At 47.3% G+C, this 18,018-nt stretch overlaps 1 protein-coding gene across 1 annotated transcript in view; it reads right to left on the reverse strand.

The window, feature by feature from the left end:
- Nucleotides 1–18,018, reverse strand: part of Gnptab (N-acetylglucosamine-1-phosphate transferase subunits alpha and beta) — a 75,457-nt gene that overhangs the window by 21,879 nt on the left and 35,560 nt on the right. The window contains exons 8-12 of the mRNA XM_059245258.1: nucleotides 5,221–5,382; nucleotides 3,683–3,862; nucleotides 3,351–3,521; nucleotides 1,790–1,913; nucleotides 561–764 (exon numbers count right to left, since the gene is read on the reverse strand). Coding sequence (XP_059101241.1) covers nucleotides 561–764; nucleotides 1,790–1,913; nucleotides 3,351–3,521; nucleotides 3,683–3,862; nucleotides 5,221–5,382 — 841 coding nt within the window. The remainder of the gene's footprint in view (nucleotides 1–560; nucleotides 765–1,789; nucleotides 1,914–3,350; nucleotides 3,522–3,682; nucleotides 3,863–5,220; nucleotides 5,383–18,018) is intronic.

Here is an 18,018-nt window from a genome sequence, read left to right on the forward strand (position 1 = left end):
AACATGGTTTCTTTTTAATTAGACATCTTTACTGCCTTTCCTTAATTCTCTTGGCTCAAGTTCTTACTTTCTAAGGGTGACTTTACATCCATTTAAAAATGCTCACAAATTCTAATACAAGGTTTGGGGATATGGCTCATCATACCATTTGAGCTGGCCACAGCAATTTACATGGAACATTAACCCTGATTCACTACAGAGATGTGACATGATTTTTAATCAATAAATTTATTTTTTTTTTAAAAAAAGATTTATTTATTTATTATGCATACAGTGTTCTGCCAGCATGCATGCCTACATGCCAGAAGAGGGCATCTGATCTCATAACAGATGGTTGTGAGCTACCATGTGGTTGCTGGGAACTGAACTCAGGACCTCTGGAATAGCAGCCAGTGCTCTTAACCTCTGAGCCATCTCTCCAGCCCTAATCAATACATTTCAATGACTGATTTCCAACTCTTCGCCCACTTGAGAATTACTGTAAATGATGACAACCGTCGAGTGCTCCCATTTGTGGGGTTAGCCCTCTGTTCCTGATGTTTCCATGGCAACACGCATACCTTGTCCACAGTCACCAGCATCAAACCCGCAGGACACAACGTTGCAGGCTTGGTCACAGAACTTATCGGCGAGCCAGGAATTCGCACACCCTTGGTTACAGTAGGAGACACTGTTTATTCCTCCACCAAACTGCCAGGGCTGTCCGGCTCCAATATTCCCGGTACCCCCACCTCCTGCAACATAGCGGCTTCCTCCACTGTTACCTGTAGAGGGAGGACGAAGGAAGAGTCCTTACTGGGCTTACAGCTGTGAAGGCACATAGCTCATCATTCTTATTAATGTTTGCAAGACTGATGCATGGATTACAGCTACAGAGGCCCATCCCATTCCTTAACATAAAGACTGATGCATGGATTGCAGCTACAGAGGCCCATCCCATCCTTTAACAGAAGACTCCCTGTGTCTTAAGGGAAGGGAGTTCACGTGGAAGAGTACAGGCAATGGTGATTAAGACGGGTAGAGCCAAGCTGGAGAAGGGAAAGAGATTATTCCAAGGACCATGACCCAGAATTCCCAAAACCTAGTCCAGACACGGGTATTAACACCGTCAAACGTTAACGTTTTGCTAGGTCTGCTTTATACACCTGTGTTCTCTCCCTGCAGCTGCCTAGATTTCACAAAAGGGCAGCCGACAGAGAAGACGGAGACGCAGCTGTGACACTCTGTTTCCTCGAATAGTTCCAAGTCCACTTCCTAATCCAGAATACCAGGATGATGACATCTGTGCCCACTCTCTTTCTCAGAGCCCCCCAAATCAAGAGGGTAATAAATAATGTTCTAGAATTTAGTGCTTTATGAACTGAAAGGCAGTAAGTAACATACTTTCAAAAGTGCCAACGTCAAGTCCAATGGTGAGTGGGTGAAGGGGTGCTGCTAAGAAGATAAGGGTTATTTATTCTACAGCTTCGATCATTTCACAGCCTACTGCAATTTCTCCCTGAAAGCTCCTGCCATGGACTCCTGTAGAACCAGCTGGAACAATCCCTGGGTTTACATAATTAGGAGTATTCTAGCTACTTCAATAACAAAAGATATTTTCAAGTGCAGAGCCTACATCAGAGAAATGCATTCAATAATGGATACCGTGGATCAACGGGGCCACATGGCCATACCGACCAGGAACGTCTGGACTCTGGAACGTTTCAACGTACGGTTTAGGAAGTCACCAGCGTGTAGTCTTAGGACTAAGGATGAAAAGACGAACAAGCCACGCTGAACACATCCTTACCAGAGCAGTCGCCACCGTCCCAGTCACAGGCGGAATTGTTGCAGGCCTTGTCACAGTAGCCGTCTTTAATCCAGGAACCTGGGCACCCCTCAGCACAGTTGGGCACAGGCCATGTCAAATAAACCTGCGGTAAAAATCAAAGAGAAAAAAATCCAACGAATTCCGACACCTTTGACTCTCCAACTGAAATATCTTGAGAAAGATGGCGAGCCTCGGAAGTTTCCCAAAGACGACTGCTGTTGATTTTCGGCACTGCCTTTGGCTTGCCAATGCCCGCTGACGAGTGAAACCGGCCGAGCATGGCTGTTCTCGTCCAGTCGCTTCAGAGAACAGGGACTCATGGATTAGTTTTAGTAACGTGCTTTTATAATCGACTTCTAAATAAAATAGCAACGTGTCAGACTTACGTATGAACACAAAAACATGTCAAGGGAGGAAGGGGCTCTGGTGCAGGTCACTCTTCTGCTGTGACACTTACTTAGCAAACTGAGTGCTTTTCTGGATAATCGCCTCAAGGCTGAGGGAAGGAGAAGGTGAGTGCTAGGGGCCTAAAACCTCCACCGTAAGGCCCTGCTTAGGCAAATTATTTCGTACAACATCCTGAGCTCCCAAAGCGAGTGCACGGCTACTTGATAAATTAAATCCACTGAAGACAAACACACCCCCTCCCGTTTTAAAGACACCATTCCTTTGCACATTACATTTATTCAGAATTTATATTTTAAATCTAACCGGAAACTAGGGCTTGGCAATGGCTAGAGTTTGGCTCTATGGGAGAGTACTTTTCTGGCATAGATGAGTTCCTGGGGCTGATCCCCAGCAGAAAACCAAAAAACAAACAAATCCGGTTCAATTCAGACAGGTCTCCCCATCCCACCTGATTAAACCTTCAGTCTCCCTCTCCCTTCCTCCAACACAGCCTGAGCCAGACGGGCCACCTTACATGAAACTTCGGTGCTCTTCCACTCCCCCACTAATCCCCACTCCCACCCCAGTGCTGCACGTGCACACATACACACACATTACACACACACACACACTTCTTTAAGCTAATTTTGTGTGCTGGTCATTTTGCTGTCACTCAAGCTGCAATTCTGTTGCAAAGTGACTTTGCTACAGTAGGATGTATAACGGGTCAAGGAGGAAACGGGAACTCTGTTCATCTGAGTCGCAGGAAAGCAATGCCCCACGGCCATGTTCTTACTCTTTTTTTTTTAAATTTATTTATTTATTATATATACAGTATTCTGCCTGCATGTACACCTGCAGGACAGAAGAGGGCACCAGATCTCATTACAAGTGGTTGTGAGCCACCATGTGGTTTGCTGGGAATTGAACTCAGGACCTCTGGAAGAGAAGTCGGTGCTCTTAACCACTGAGCCATCTCTCCAGCCCCCCCCCCCGTGTTCTTACTCTTAACCCTGACTCTCCTGAGCTTGGAGTCACAGATGCATAGCTGCTGATACTTGCATAGAGAAATGCACACACAGATGCGTGAGGAAATGTCTTCTCCTCTGCTACTGATGTTCCAACGAGGCGCCCACCCACCTTAGCAACTTACCTTCTGACCTTTGGAGTGGCTGTAGAAGTCATCCGGCCACACATCCTTGCCGAACATAACATCATCATTCAGATAGATAAACTTCTGCGACAGCCCCTCGATGCGATGAACGTGACTCTCAATAGCGGGTGAGCTGAAAGTAGGCAGGTGGCTCAGATTTCGGAAAATGTCCTGCAACAGAAGAGGCACACGCAGAAGGGCATTCAGACAGAGGGAAGGGAGGAGACTGGTAATTCAAAGGAGGCGGACATGGAGGTCGAGACGGATCACTGCGCCACACTGAAAGCCCAGACAGGAAACCACAGCCTTGTGATGTCTGCAAAGTCACGCACCTGGTGGGTTACTATTGTCACTCGAGGGTTGTCAAGGTTCAGCCAGGATGGAATCTGCCCATTGGTGACGATGAAAATATTCCGGACCCATGGCGCATGTCTTTCGACGGATCGCAATGAATATCTCAGCTCTTCGTTATCTTCGAAACGGCTGGCAGACACATCTTCATCCTGCTTGGACTGGGAGACGGGAAGAAGTTTAGCACATAAAGACATGAAGGATCGCCACTGGATCCCAGCTCCTCCTCCTTGTCCTTACCCTCTGCCTGCTCTGTTCTAGGGGGGAATATTTTTATGTCAACTTGACACAAGCTGGAGTCATCTGAGAGGAGGGAGCCTCAAGAACGAAAATGCCTCCATAAGCTCAGGCTGTAGGCAAGTCTGCTGGGCATTTTCTTAATTAGTGATGCACGGGGGAGGGCCCAGCCCATTGTGGGTGGTTCCATCCCTGGGCTGGTGGTCCTGAAGAAAGGAGGCTGAGCAAGCCATGAGGAGCAAGCCAGTAAGCAGCACCCCTCCATGGCATCAGCTCCTGCCTCCAGGTTCCTACCCTGCTTGAGTTCCTGTCCTGACTTCCTTCAATGAGGAACAGTGCTGTGGAAGTGTAAGTCAAATAAATCCTCCCCTCCCCAAGTTGTTTCATCACAGCAAAAGAAACTAAGACAGGGGCTCTGCCTAAACTTCAAAATTTGTGTGTGCATGTGTGTGTGTGTGTGTGTGTGTGTGTATGAGAGAGAGAGAGAGAGAGAGAGAGAGAGAGAGAGACAGACAGACAGACAGACAGACAGACATTCCATCTCCTTATTATACTTTACATAAAGGATCTTAGATCCGATTGGTCCTGCAAGCCTGGAGCTCACTATGTAGACTGGGCTGGCCTCAAATTCATAAAAATTTGCCTGTTTCTGCCTTCAGAGGGCTGGGATTACAGGCATGTCCCATCTAGCCTGACCAAAGCTTTATTTTATTTACATTTATAAGTAAGTGAGTGTGTGAGGGTATGTGTACGTGGGTGCCCTTGGAGGCTAGAAAAGGTGTGATATCCCTTGAAGCTGGAGTTATAGGAGATTATGAGCTGTCCAGTGTGGGTGCTGACACCAAACCCGGGTTCTTGGGAAGAGCAGCTAGTGCTCCTAACAGCTGAGCCGTCTCTGCTCTTTTTAATAAGAGGCCAACCAATGGCAGAGGACAGAAGTTTGGGAAAGTCCTAAGGAGCCACTTTTCAGTAAGTCCTCTCCCTCTTACTAAATCTGACCTGTAGATATTTCACATTCTAATTCTTCAGCCCACCGCTCTCCCAGCTGAGCTGTTCCGCCAATGGCAGACATTCTGAATTCTTGACCTGAGCTGTAGAGGTCTACACCCCTTCTCAGAGCTGTAGAGGTCTACATCCCTTCCCTGAGCTGTAGAGGTCTATACCCCTTCCCTGAGCTGTAGAGGTCTACACCCCTTCTCAGAGCTGTAGAGGTCTACACCCTTTCCCTGAGCTGTAGAGGTCTACACCCCTTCCCTGAGCTGTAGAGGTCCACACCCCTTACCTGGCTGATGGCACTCAGGTCCCACAGCAAATACGCAGGGCTGATGGTCAGCTCTTTCCCATTGATGGTCATGTTCTTCTTGGTTTGCTGGTTTAGCTCTTGGAAACCTTTGGGGTTATTCAATTTTAGAAGAGCGACACTGGCCTCCGAATATAACTGCAACTGACGAGAGAGAGCAAGAGATACGCATGGGCACACTGGACCGCAGGGAACAAACACAGACTTACCTTTAATTTTGTTTTCTTTTGGAGAGAGTTTCGGGGTCTAGGGTGACCTTAAACCCATGGCAATCCTTCTGCCTCAGCTTTTCAAGTGCTGAGATTACAGGCATGAGCCATCATGCCCAGCTTTTTAACTTTTAGTCTTGAAATGTAAAGACGCTATCATATAGGCCAACAGTATTAGTCAGATGAATACAACAGAACATCTGTTAACAGGAAGGAGTGGCGGAGCAGTGTGACCAGGGCACCCTGGGCATCATTTCATAGCTATAGCCATTCCTCAATCCCACAGGAGACTCTAGATCTGAGATGTCAGACTCTTATGACAGCCCCCCAACTCTTCAGAGCTGGCTTAAATATTTTTTATGGCTCTTCATTTACACACACACACACACACTGGGTGTAGTCATATGCCTTTAATCCCAGCACTCGGGAGGCAGAGACAGGCAGATCTTTGAATTCGAGGTCAGCCTGGTCTACAGAGGGAGTTCCAGGGCTATGTGGAGAGACCCTGTCTGGGGGGGGGGGGGGAAGCCAACAGTTTCTGACTTTGTTCTAGAACACAACTGACATGATACCCTGGGGGAAACTTGCAGTGTAACTTGGCTGGATTTAGGTGGCTGCATGTTGTAACTGGGCATCTCAGTAGCGTCCTGCCTCACTCCTGGAGTGCCCTGGGTCTGGCTGTCCAAGTGCTTCCAGAGTAATATACCTTTTTGTGGGCAAAGCTGTGGAGCAACCACAGATCTAAGAAGAAACACCGTGAACAGCAGCCAGTTTTACACACCGGCTTCTCTACCCTCTTAGTGCCCACACCACCTCCATCTGTGTTAGATTTAGACTCTGTATCAAGATTTCCTAGGAAAAGAGGGTTTTCTTTTCTTTTTTTCTTTCTTTCTTTCTTTCTTTCTTTCTTTTTTCTTTCTTTTTTTTGTTTTTTGTTTTTTTGTTTTTTTGTTTTTTTGTTTTTCGAGACAAGGTCTCTCCATGTAGTTTTGGTGCCTGTCCTGGATCTCCCCCTGCAGACCAGGCTGGCCTCGAACTCACAGAGATCCACCTGGCTCTGCCTCCTGAGTGCTGGGATTAAAGGCGTGCGCCACCACCGCCCCGCAGAAGAGAGGTTTTTCAACCAGAAACTAAGGAGATGGGTGGAAACAACCCCAATGGAGGCAGGAAATCCTTCTGCCATGCTGTCTTCTCTGACAAGGTTGCTGTAGTCTATAAGACAAATAAATACAGATGTTTACAGGGTCGTTCTGGGCTGTTTTTGCTATCAGACTGTCTTGACTCATTTCCTAAGCAGTCCCCCGAGTTTCCAGAGACCTCCAGGCCATAAGAAAGCAGTGGAATTTCATGTCTGTCTTTCCCCCTTTTCACCAACGCATGCCATTAACTCCTGACCACCAACAGTGTGGGGTATACATACATCAAGAAGTCAAGGGGTCAGTTCTCACTGTGGTCAACCCTGCCTCTGTGTGCAGCGGAACCGGAAGCAGTCGCCGAGGGACATTCCCACCCGTCCCTGCAAGACTCTCTGCCCCTTTCTTCCCGTTCCCTGGTTCCCATAACACCTCTAAGGGCCCCCTAGAGTGAGGAAAACCATTGTTCTAGAATAAGTAAACAGTAATTTAATATTATAATTTAATTTTAAACTTAATGGGAAAATGTCTGCATCCTAATCTCTCAAAATTGTTTTGACCTTGGAAATTATTTTGAGGCCTCTTAGACATTCTCAAAGTTTACAGATTTTTAAGACGCTTTAGGATAAATTTAAAATCCAGTTAAAGGACTGAGGTTAATACATCTCTGGCAAGTACCAGCATATCCAAATACAATCCTGAGCATCATTTATCATTAGTGATGGATTTATGCTAGCATTTCTTTTCCCCTTTTGCCTAGGTACTATTCATCAGGGAAAGCTAACTGCACAGACTCAGTAAATAATGAAAATGCTACAATTACATATTGTTAAAAAAAAACAGTGACACCAAACTGTCCTAGCATGTTTACACAGACGCTCTTTCTTCATGTTGGGACTGAGGAAGGAACCCGGAGCCTCATGTGTGCTAGGGAAGTGCTCTGCCATTCATACACCTCCATCCCTCTTTTACTTTTTATTTGGAGACAGGGTCTCACTGAGGTGCCCCGACAGGCCTTGAATGTGCAATCCTCCTAGCCCAGCCATCTGAGGCAGATTGCAAGTCTGTGTTATGTTTTAACTTGGTAATTGTAGCATTTTCACGACAATTTCCACCACTGACCGAGCATATCAGGTGCACCAGACACTGCCTTGGGCAATTTCTGTCCCAGGGTTATAGTATAAACTCACACCTGCCCTGCTCTAAGCCCGAGTGTCATACACCCACCCAGGCTTGTGCTGCTGTGGCAGAGCTGGCCTGTGGGATGTAGAGAGGATGAGAGCACACACCTGTACTACAAGTGGAGCCTGGGACTAGAGATGCCACCGAGGCGGGCAGTTGACAGGCTGGCTGGGACCATCCGGGACCTGCTGGGCCAGCTGCCTGCTGAGCTGAGCTCCAGTGAAGTCAGAAGAGAAGTGACATTCTCTCCTCAGCTCTGTTCACTCCAGGAAGCAGCCTGGGGACCACCGGCCAGTATCAGAGCAAGAAAACCATCCAGCCTGGCTGGAGAGGAAAGCAGGAGCCAGCCTGTCACCAGGTCCTGTGTGCATGTCACCGCACAGCTCCTACGGAGTCCCAAGCCACCACAGAGAAGCCCAGCTAAGCACCCCTGAAAGGCCAGGGGCTTCCATTACGAGACAAACAAAACACATTTTTTTAAAACTCTTAACCAGTAAGTATAAAGGTCTGACAATAGAAGAAACCGAGCTAAGGATGTATACAGTCTGGTAGAGTTGCTTGACCTTCATGTGTGAGGTTCTGGCTTCCAACCGAGCACCATCAATTTAAAAGAAAAGATGTTTCGGAGATGCTTAAGACAGCTGGAGAATTCTATTAAGAGAGCCAAAGATTCACAGCATTACTTTAAAATGGTATCTAATTTTAATTCATAATTTATTTATTTATTTTTAATTCATAATTTATATGGTCTTTTATTTGGTTAGAAGTGCACCAAGAAAATTATTCTCAAATTAGGTAATTTTTAAATTTTTATTTTATATATGTATTTTGTGGGTGGAGGGGCGTGAAGGCCACCGTGCAGGTGTGGAAGTCAGAGGACATCTTTCAGGAGTCTGTCCTCTCCTTCCAACATGTGGGTCCACAGGACTGAATTTAGTCAGAAGATCTGGCAGCAAGCACCTTAACCCATCTCGACAGCTCATACAAGCAGCTGCCTGGGACTGGCTTCTAACCACATCACCAAAAATCAGAAGTGGGTGAGTTTGAGGCTAATCTGGTCTACAGAGCGTGTTCCGGGACAGCCAGGACTGTTATAGAGAAACCTTGTCTCGGAAAAACATTAAAAAAAAATAATTCAGAAATAGGTTCTCTCAGTAACCACACAACAGTTAAAAGAGATAAAAGGCAAAGAACTGTAAAGGACTGATTTTTTTTCTGCCTCTAAGGGGCAGTGGTAAGGAGCGTGAAGTATCCTCTGCTGTCCACTAGGTGGCAACCCAACCCTGCAACGTTATTACTAGTACTGGATGCTCTTCTGCTGGAAAAGGGTCTGAGATGTGCCTCGATCCTGTATATAATATATACTGGTAGCAAATGTCATCTCTTGCTGGAGGTTGATTTCCGGGGTGTGTGTGTGTGTGTGTGTGTGTGTGTGTGTGTGTGTGTGTGTGTGTGTGTGTGTGTAATTTTGGTAGCAAATGTCATCTATTGCTGGAGGTTGATTTCCGGTAAGGTTGAGTAGCTGTGGCTTCTGCTAAAGGATGGAGTTCTCAGCTAGAACTGCTCTTTTTGCCACCACCTCTGCAGAGCTGGGCTCCAGGCCATTCTGTGTGCCACCATCTGGTTTGGGACCCAACCCCAGGCCTCTGGTACGCTATGTTGGCATCCAAGCCACTGAGATACATCCTCAGCTTCGAAAACTCATGAAACACCCCGAAACATATTTCTACGAGAAAGTACAATTCTTAGCATTGATGGCCAAAAAAACCCAAACCAAACCAAATAACCAAACAACAACAACAACAACAACAATCAACTGATTCTGAAGTATCAACTACAGCCAAAATGTAACTGTTTACAACCACATCAAAAGTATGAAATTTGCTTCCATCTTTTATAAATTCTAAAATTACATGTATACCAAAGAATTACTTGAAAATGAATTTCCTGGGCTGGAAAGACATCTCAGAGGATAATGGCACCTGCTACCAAGCATGCATGACCCACATGGGGGACAGAAATGCCTCCTGTCCTGTGACCTTCACACATGCCCACTGTGGCAATTAGACACACACACACACACACACACACACACACACACACACACACAAATACAAATGTAAATAACAAAAAAATTTCCCTTGGTCTACAGAGCGAGATCCAGGAAAGGCACAAAGCTACACAGAGAAACTCTGTCTCAAAAACACCAAAAAAAAAAAAAATTCCTTATAATTTATTATCAGCAAATGTGTATCTATTTCCTATACTTATACACCTAGAGTCATATAAAAAATTCTCAAGCCAAAGGGGTTGGTGGTGGGAAGGTTAAGGAGGCTCTGATCTGGAGAACAGAGGCCTGGGTACCGCTCACCATGCTGTGAGCACGTGTACTGGGGGTAAGACTGAGTACACAGGCAAGCCAACCTGTTAAAGAGAACGGCAAATCCCAGAGAACGTCAGGGGCTCAGTCAAGCATCCCCGAGGACAACTCAGAATGTGCAATGTAAGTCGGTTTTAAATCTGGGTTGACTTGATTTTCATGTTATTAAGTAGACTTTGGGATAAAAACACTTCTGAGACGACTAACTGGATCTGACAAGTCAGGGCCGCTAGGTTTTAAACAGTCCCAATGGCTGTTCCAAAGCTAAAGTTAGTTCCATAACCGTTGCTTCCTCTGCTGACTACTCATTTTAGAAATAAAGCAAAAGGAAAGGCGTGCATTAAAAATCAAGTGAGGCTGGGTGGTGGTGGTGGTGGTGCACGCCTTTAAGCCCAGCACTCGGGAGGCAGAGCCAGGTGGATCTCTGTGAGTTTGAGGCCAGCCTGGTCTACAGAGCGAGATCCAGGACAGGCACCAAAAACTACACAGAGAAACCCTGTCTCGGAAAAAAAAAAAAAAAAAAAAATCAAGTACGATACTTTCATGGAGGCCACTAAAGGTGTGTTGGTAATAATATTACGTGGCCAAGTATCCTTTATCTAAAATGCTTGGGACCAGAAGGATTTTAGTGCTAGGAGTGGTTTTTGTTGTTGTTTGTTTGTTTGTTTTTTGAGACAGACTCTTACCATAAAGTTTTGGCCTGGAACTTGCTATGGAGACCAGGTTGGCCTTGAACTCAAAATGCCGCCTGCATCTGTCTCTGCCTCCTGAGTGCTGGGATTAAAGGCGTGCGCCACCACACCACTGTGTCTGTTTTGTTTCAGGCCTGGCATGGTTGCACGTACCTTTAATCTTATCACTCAGGAAGCAGAGGTAGGTGGATCTTTAGTTTGAGGCTTAGCCATGTCTAGATAGTGAGTTCTAGGCCAGCTAGGACTATACAGTGAAACTGTATAGTGAAACTATACAGTGAAACTCTCCCTGTCTCAAAAAGAAAAAAAAAAAAAATCCAAATATTTACATATACGTGTGATGAACTATTTGGGGGATGAAACTCAAGTCTAAACATGAAATTCATGTTTCATATATACCTAATATATATAGCCTGAAGATAATTTAACACATTTTAAGTAATTCTGTACATAAAACAAAGTGTCTTATGAGGACATAGATATACTTAATTTTACATTCGTAGTGTCATGTTGGCGCTCAGAAACTTTTGGATTTTGGAGCATTTTAGACTTTGGATTTTCAGATGAGAGATGTTTAACTGGCAGCATAATTTTTGGTGACCTTAAACAAGTCCTGAGTAGAACTCTGAGGGGGTAGAATGCAGGTGAGTTGCTAAGGCCATGACCACCTTGCCTATACCATCCTTCCTAGCCAACAATGAGCTCATCTAGCCTTCAGTGAATTAGTACAGACAGTCCCCCAGTGTCTCTGAACCACACAGACTCTTCCTGTTTCCTCTCATGCACAGCTATTTTTTGTGTCTCTGTCAGTTAAGGGAGGAAGGATTTACTCTGGCTCACCATTTGAAGGAACCGTCTGGTCCATTGTGGTGAGGAAAAAACTACGGCAGGAGATTGCCTGTTCACTTCATAACACACCAGGAGGCAGGGCCGGCAAGTAAACTCAAGGCCTGCTCCCTAGTGACCCGCTTCATCCAGCTAAGACCCATCTCCCCAAAGCTCTACAACACTCAAAATAGTGTCAGCAGCAGCAGGGACGTCGGTGTTCAAACACAGGAGCCTTTGGGGTACATTTCTATCCAAACCCGAAGAGGGCAACTCTGTAGCAGTCTACTCAACAAGTCACGCACTCCCCCAAAACTCTCCAACTCCTGTGCTTCAAATCACAATTTAAATCCTTGAGGTCAGGGCACACATCCTCTCCTGCACACCCGCCCACTCAGCAGCCGCCATCACTGAATTATACTTACTTCCAGCATTTCCTTGTGAACCCTGGGACGATTTCCCACCTGCTCCTCACGTGACATAGAAAGAGAACAAAACCCAAACCCAAACTACACAGAAAAGCCCTACCATGGATGAAAATGTCTAAAAACAGAAAGGTTTCGAGTGAACTGAAGACACTGGAGAGAAATTCTGTATGTGTCGCATCTAAAACTTTCACTGATAAACTCGCAGGTAATTGATCAGATTATAAGATGAGTCACCTCAAGGTTTCTCAAAACAGAGAGCCCGAGAAAGGGTTGTTTGTTGTCTAGGACGAGAGTAGACAGAAGCGTTTGTAGGAATTCAAATCCACTAGCTTACAAATACGGCGCAGTCTAGTCCCACATCCTCTCTTTAAACTAACAAAAAGCATGTTTTCCTCTCAGCAGGGCACATAGAGGCGAAGGTGCATGCACACAGCAACTCAGCAGAGCAGTACACTTCCAACCAAGCCTGGTGCCTGCCGGTCTTCAGAGCAGCGACAAGCTTTCCCCTTCAGTCCCACGGCCCACATATGGGGAGTGTCCTTCAAGAGTGGCGCTCGGCCCCCATGTGGAGGTACAGAGCTCAGCCCCCCACGTGGAGGTACAGAGCTCAGCGCCCCCATGTAGAGGTACAGAGCTCAGCCCTCCACGTGGAGGTACAGAGCTCAGCCCCCCATGTAGAGGTACAGTGCTTGGCCCCCATGTGGAGGTACAGAGCGGCGCTCAGCGCCCCCATGTGGAGGTACAGAGCTCAGCCCCCCATGTGGAGGTACAGAGCTCAGCCCCCCATGTGGAGGTACAGTGCTCGGCCCCCATGTGGAGGTACAGAGCGGTGCTCAGCCCCCCATGTGGAGGTACAGTGCTCGGCCCCCATGTGGAGGTACAGAGCGGTGCTCAGCCCCCCATGTGGAGGTACAGTGCTCGGCCCCCATGTGGAGGTACAGAGCGGTGCTCAGCCCCCCATGTGGAGGTACAGTGCTCGGGTCCCCATGTGGAGGTACAGAGCTCAGCCCCCCATGTGGAGGTACAGAGCTCAGCCCCCCATGTGGAGGTACAGTGCTCGGCCCCCATGTGGAGGTACAGAGCTCAGCCCCCCATGTGGAGGTACAGTGCTCAGCCCCCATGTAGAGGTACAGTGCTCGGCCCCCATGTGGAGGTACAGTGCTCGGGCCCCCATGTGGAGGTACAGAGCTCAGCCCCCCATGTGGAGGTACAGAGCTCAGCCCCCCATGTGGAGGTACAGAGCGGTGCTCAGCCCCCCATGTGGAGGTACAGAGCTCAGCCCCCCATGTGGAGGTACAGAGCTCAGCCCCCCATGTGGAGGTACAGTGCTCGGCCCCCAGTGGAGGTACAGAGCGGCGCTCGGCGCCCCATGTGGAGGTACAGTGCTCGGCCCCCATGTGGAGGTACAGAGCTCAGCGCCCCCATGTGGAGGTACAGAGCTCAGCCCCCCATGTGGAGGTACAGAGCTCAGCCCCCCATGTGGAGGTACAGAGCGGTGCTCAGCCCCCCATGTGGAGGTACAGTGCTCGGCCCCCCATGTGGAGGTACAGTGCTCGGCCCCCATGTGGAGGTACAGAGCGGCGCTCGGCGCCCCATGTGGAGGTACAGAGCGGCGCTCGGCGCCCCTCCCCGCCAGGTGCAGAGGTGAAGAAAACAATGATCTAAGATCCTTGCAGCCTGTGATGTCTGCTGGACACAGGCTGCCCTGTCTGACTCGGGGACCATGGCCTCAGCAAAGACGTCCTGGAGGAGCACAGGAGCATGCCATGGTCCAGCTACCCGGGCCTGAAGTTCAGGGTCTTCCGATCTTCCCTCTCACGTGCTGCGTGTGCCTCTAACACAACATTCAACTCCGGTGCCCCCAACCCCGACCCCCACCACCACCACCGCAGTCCAGTGTGCTGGACGCCATCACTTCCAGCGCACCACACACATCCCCCTCCTCTCAGTCTTCCTTCTCCCCCATAGCTTGCCAACATAGGATGTTGAGTATCTCTCAGATGTTTCTGGAACTTCTCCCATCACTGGCATCCCATAGCCAGAGGTCTTTCAACAGGAATACTTTGCAGGTCTAAACTAGTTTTCTTGCCTCTGGCTTTTTCCTGTCTAACATTGACCACACCTGTGCCTCAGAAATACCAGATTGTCTTCCTGTCACAGCCCTCCTTGCCTCCGGATAAGGTCCAGCCATCTTGCCTTACCTAACGCTCCATCTCCATCCCTAACACATTATCTACTCCCCAGCCTCCAGCCCTTGGTTCAGGCTCTTCTCTCTGCACTCCCTTCCAGCTAAAGAACAGCGGCTTGGCATAAGCAGCTCTGCGCAGGGCCAGCAAGCGGCAAACCCTGTCTTAGCTCCTGATGTGCCCAAAGCCCAGGCATTCTTGGGCACCTTCTACTACTATTTGGAAATGTTCATGTCCCAAGTAAATGCTGTGGTTCCCTTGGTTCTCCCTAGCATACGCCCTGGAACACGGGAGGTGTTTGATAAAATAATCCAGGTGGATTAAGCCTGTAATAGGAAACACTGTTCTCAGAGGATCCGTAATAGAGCCTATGGGAAGAGCTGAGGAACTGGGGGCTGGGAAATGGCTCCATGACAGTATGGAGATCTGAGTTCAGCTCCCAGGATCCCACGTTCAAGCTGGGCATGCCTACAGTTCCAGCACTTGGTAGGGGGAAGGGAGACAGGCAGATTCCCTACAGCTCTCTGGTCAGGCGGCCTGGCCACCTGGTGAGGCTAAAGACTAGCTCAAGAAATCAGGTGGACAGTGACCAAGGAAGACGCCTGACATCAACCTCTGGCCTCCGTGTGTGCGCGCGCGCACACACACACACACATATATACACACACACCGGTATACACACCCACATACATACTCACACATATTCACATACAACAGTATACACACACACTCACATATACGCACCCACACCTGTACAAAAACACACACTCAAAAAATATACACCCACACCTATACACATATATATGCACACATACACACACACTTGCACACACACACACCCATACACATATATATGCACATACACACAAACACATACATATATACCCACACCCATACACATATATATGCACACACACACTCATGCAAACACACCCACATATACATTCATACATACATACCCATACCCATACATATGCACACATACACACACACTGCACACACACAAATATATACACCCACACCCACATATATGCACACATACACACACTTGCACACAAACACACCCATACATATACATTCATACATACATACCCACACCCATACACATACATATGCACACATACACACACTTGCACACAAACACACCCATACATATACATTCATACATACATACCCACACCCGTACACATACATATGCACACATACACACACTTGCACACAAACACACCCATACATATACATTCATACATACATACCCACACCCATACACATACATATGCACACATACACACACACTGCACACACACACCCATACATATACATTCATACATACATACCCACACCCATACACATACATATACACACATACACACACTTGCACACAAACACACCCATACATATACATTCATACATACATACCCACACCCATACACATACATATGCACACATACACACACACTGCACACACACACCCATACATATACATTCATACATACATACCCACACCCATACACATACATATGCACACATACACACACTTGCACACAAACACACCCATACATATACATTCATACATACATACCCACACCCATACTCTCACATAGACCCATATACATGTACACATACACACAAACACATACATACACACACACCCATGCATGTATATACACACTAGTATACACATACACTCTCATACACACACCTGTACACACACACCCATACACATACACTCACACATACACACTCTCACATAGACCCCCCCCACACACACAGTGATACCTGTATATACATGCACTCACACAGCCACACCTATTCTCTCTCTCTCTCTCTCTCTCTCTCTCTCTCTCTCTCTCTCTCTCAAGAACAAGTATCATCCCCCTCAACACACAGATTTGAAGAACTGAACTCAAACACCACATCTGCTCTTCCTGCTTCTCGATTTCTCTGGCAGCTCAACTCACCACTGCACTTTACATGCTCCACCTCCACACGCCACACGCCAGGCCACCCAAGAACGGTCTGCAGAGGCCCGCCACTACTGGAACCGCCACCTCTGTCAGGCCACACCTGTCACCAGCAGCACATCCAAGGCCGTCCGTCAGCGCCGAGGAGCAGTAGCAGCAGGAGCAGAATGGGAAATGTCACACAAAAGCAGAAGGAATCCCTAACTGCTTTTTAAACTTTGATTAATGTGGGCTTCCGGAAATAGAATAAGTCATTCTTCCCACATAAGGGAGATGAGCTGATAACAGTGAGTAGTGGAAAGTGTAAACGTGCATGTGTCTGTAATTCTGGGACCAGCAACTAAAAAGTCAAGACGCCAAATAAACTTTGGCTGAAACAAAAGCTCATCTATGGTTTTAACTGCTCAAATCAGTAGTGAAACTGCCTCAGGGGAAGGAGATGTGGTGTCTATTTTAGAGTCACTACAGATCAACCACAAAGTCAGCCCAAATAGAGCGAGTGCTGTTCCATTCCATAGAAGTACCGCACACTAACCAATCGCACTTCTGGAATTCCTCCCCTACTTCAAAGTACTATGAAGGAAAGCTCCAAGGGATGGCTGGGCACAGGGGTGCCGCAGAGACCGGAAGATTGTAGGTTTGAGAACAGCCCAGTCTACACAGCAAGTTGTGAGCCAGACAGAATTATGTAGTGAGACCTGTTCCAGACAAAAACGAAGAGGAAGAAACAGAAAGACAGAGCCAGCTAGCTATGGGGGAGGGGAGGATCTACAAAACAAACAAACAAACAAACAAAAAAGAGCAGACGTCATCCGTATCATCGTTTTCTTCTAAACATAACACCAAGCAAATGAAAAACCTGTGAGGCCTAGTGAACGAGGAGAAAGAAGTGTGTTAAAGGGAACTTGGGGATGGAGTGACTAATGCAAGAACGGAGTAAGAACTCCCTCCCTTCCCGTGACCCCCACTTCTCCATCCCCCACAAACCTAAACAGCACACTAAGAGGAAGTGGGAACCAAGCAAGCCAGACCTAGCGGCAGAATTTCACAAACCCAAGAAGCAGATCCCTAGAGTTCCAGAGGCTCGGACTCCACACCCTCTCTACTAAGAGACGCTTGTGTTTACCATCTGGAATCTGATACAATAGCGTGACCTAAGTAAGGTCGGCTAGAAAACACACATGGACTGTGTCCTGAATCTATGTATGTTCAGGAAAAGGCTGGTTGGGGCTGAAGGGTAAGAAATATACACAATCCTGAACACATTGATGCCTGGATTTGCTATTAATGAATCAGAATTTCACATGATCAAACATTATAAATGTCTGAAGTATATATAACCCTTTTATGAATGAAAACATTTATAAATATGCCCATTGGAGTTCTCACTGCTTTTATGACTTTTTCCAACACACACACACACACACACACACACACACACACACACACACACCACGCAATGTAAAAAAAAAAATAACAATAAATTATAAAAGTAGTAATTTCAGAGCTGGGTTTGGAGGCACAAATCTGTAGTACCAGCACTTGAGTGGCTGAGGCAGGGGGATTGCTACAATTTCAAAACCAATCTGGCTGTAGAGTAAGGCCTAGTCTCAAAAGAGAGCAAGGAATGAGGACCTTCTGTGCAGATTCACTTTTCTGACAGCGGGCTGTGACAGGTCAGAGTTCATCTTTGCCTGGGCTATCCTTGGAACAAAACGCAACATGGGTCAAGAGAGAAGGGTCACACGTGGGGTGAGACAAGCCGTGCTGGTGGATCTTTT

This window comes from Peromyscus eremicus, chromosome 18 (assembly GCF_949786415.1).
Source record: "Peromyscus eremicus chromosome 18, PerEre_H2_v1, whole genome shotgun sequence".
Classification (NCBI taxonomy): domain Eukaryota; kingdom Metazoa; phylum Chordata; class Mammalia; order Rodentia; family Cricetidae; genus Peromyscus; species Peromyscus eremicus.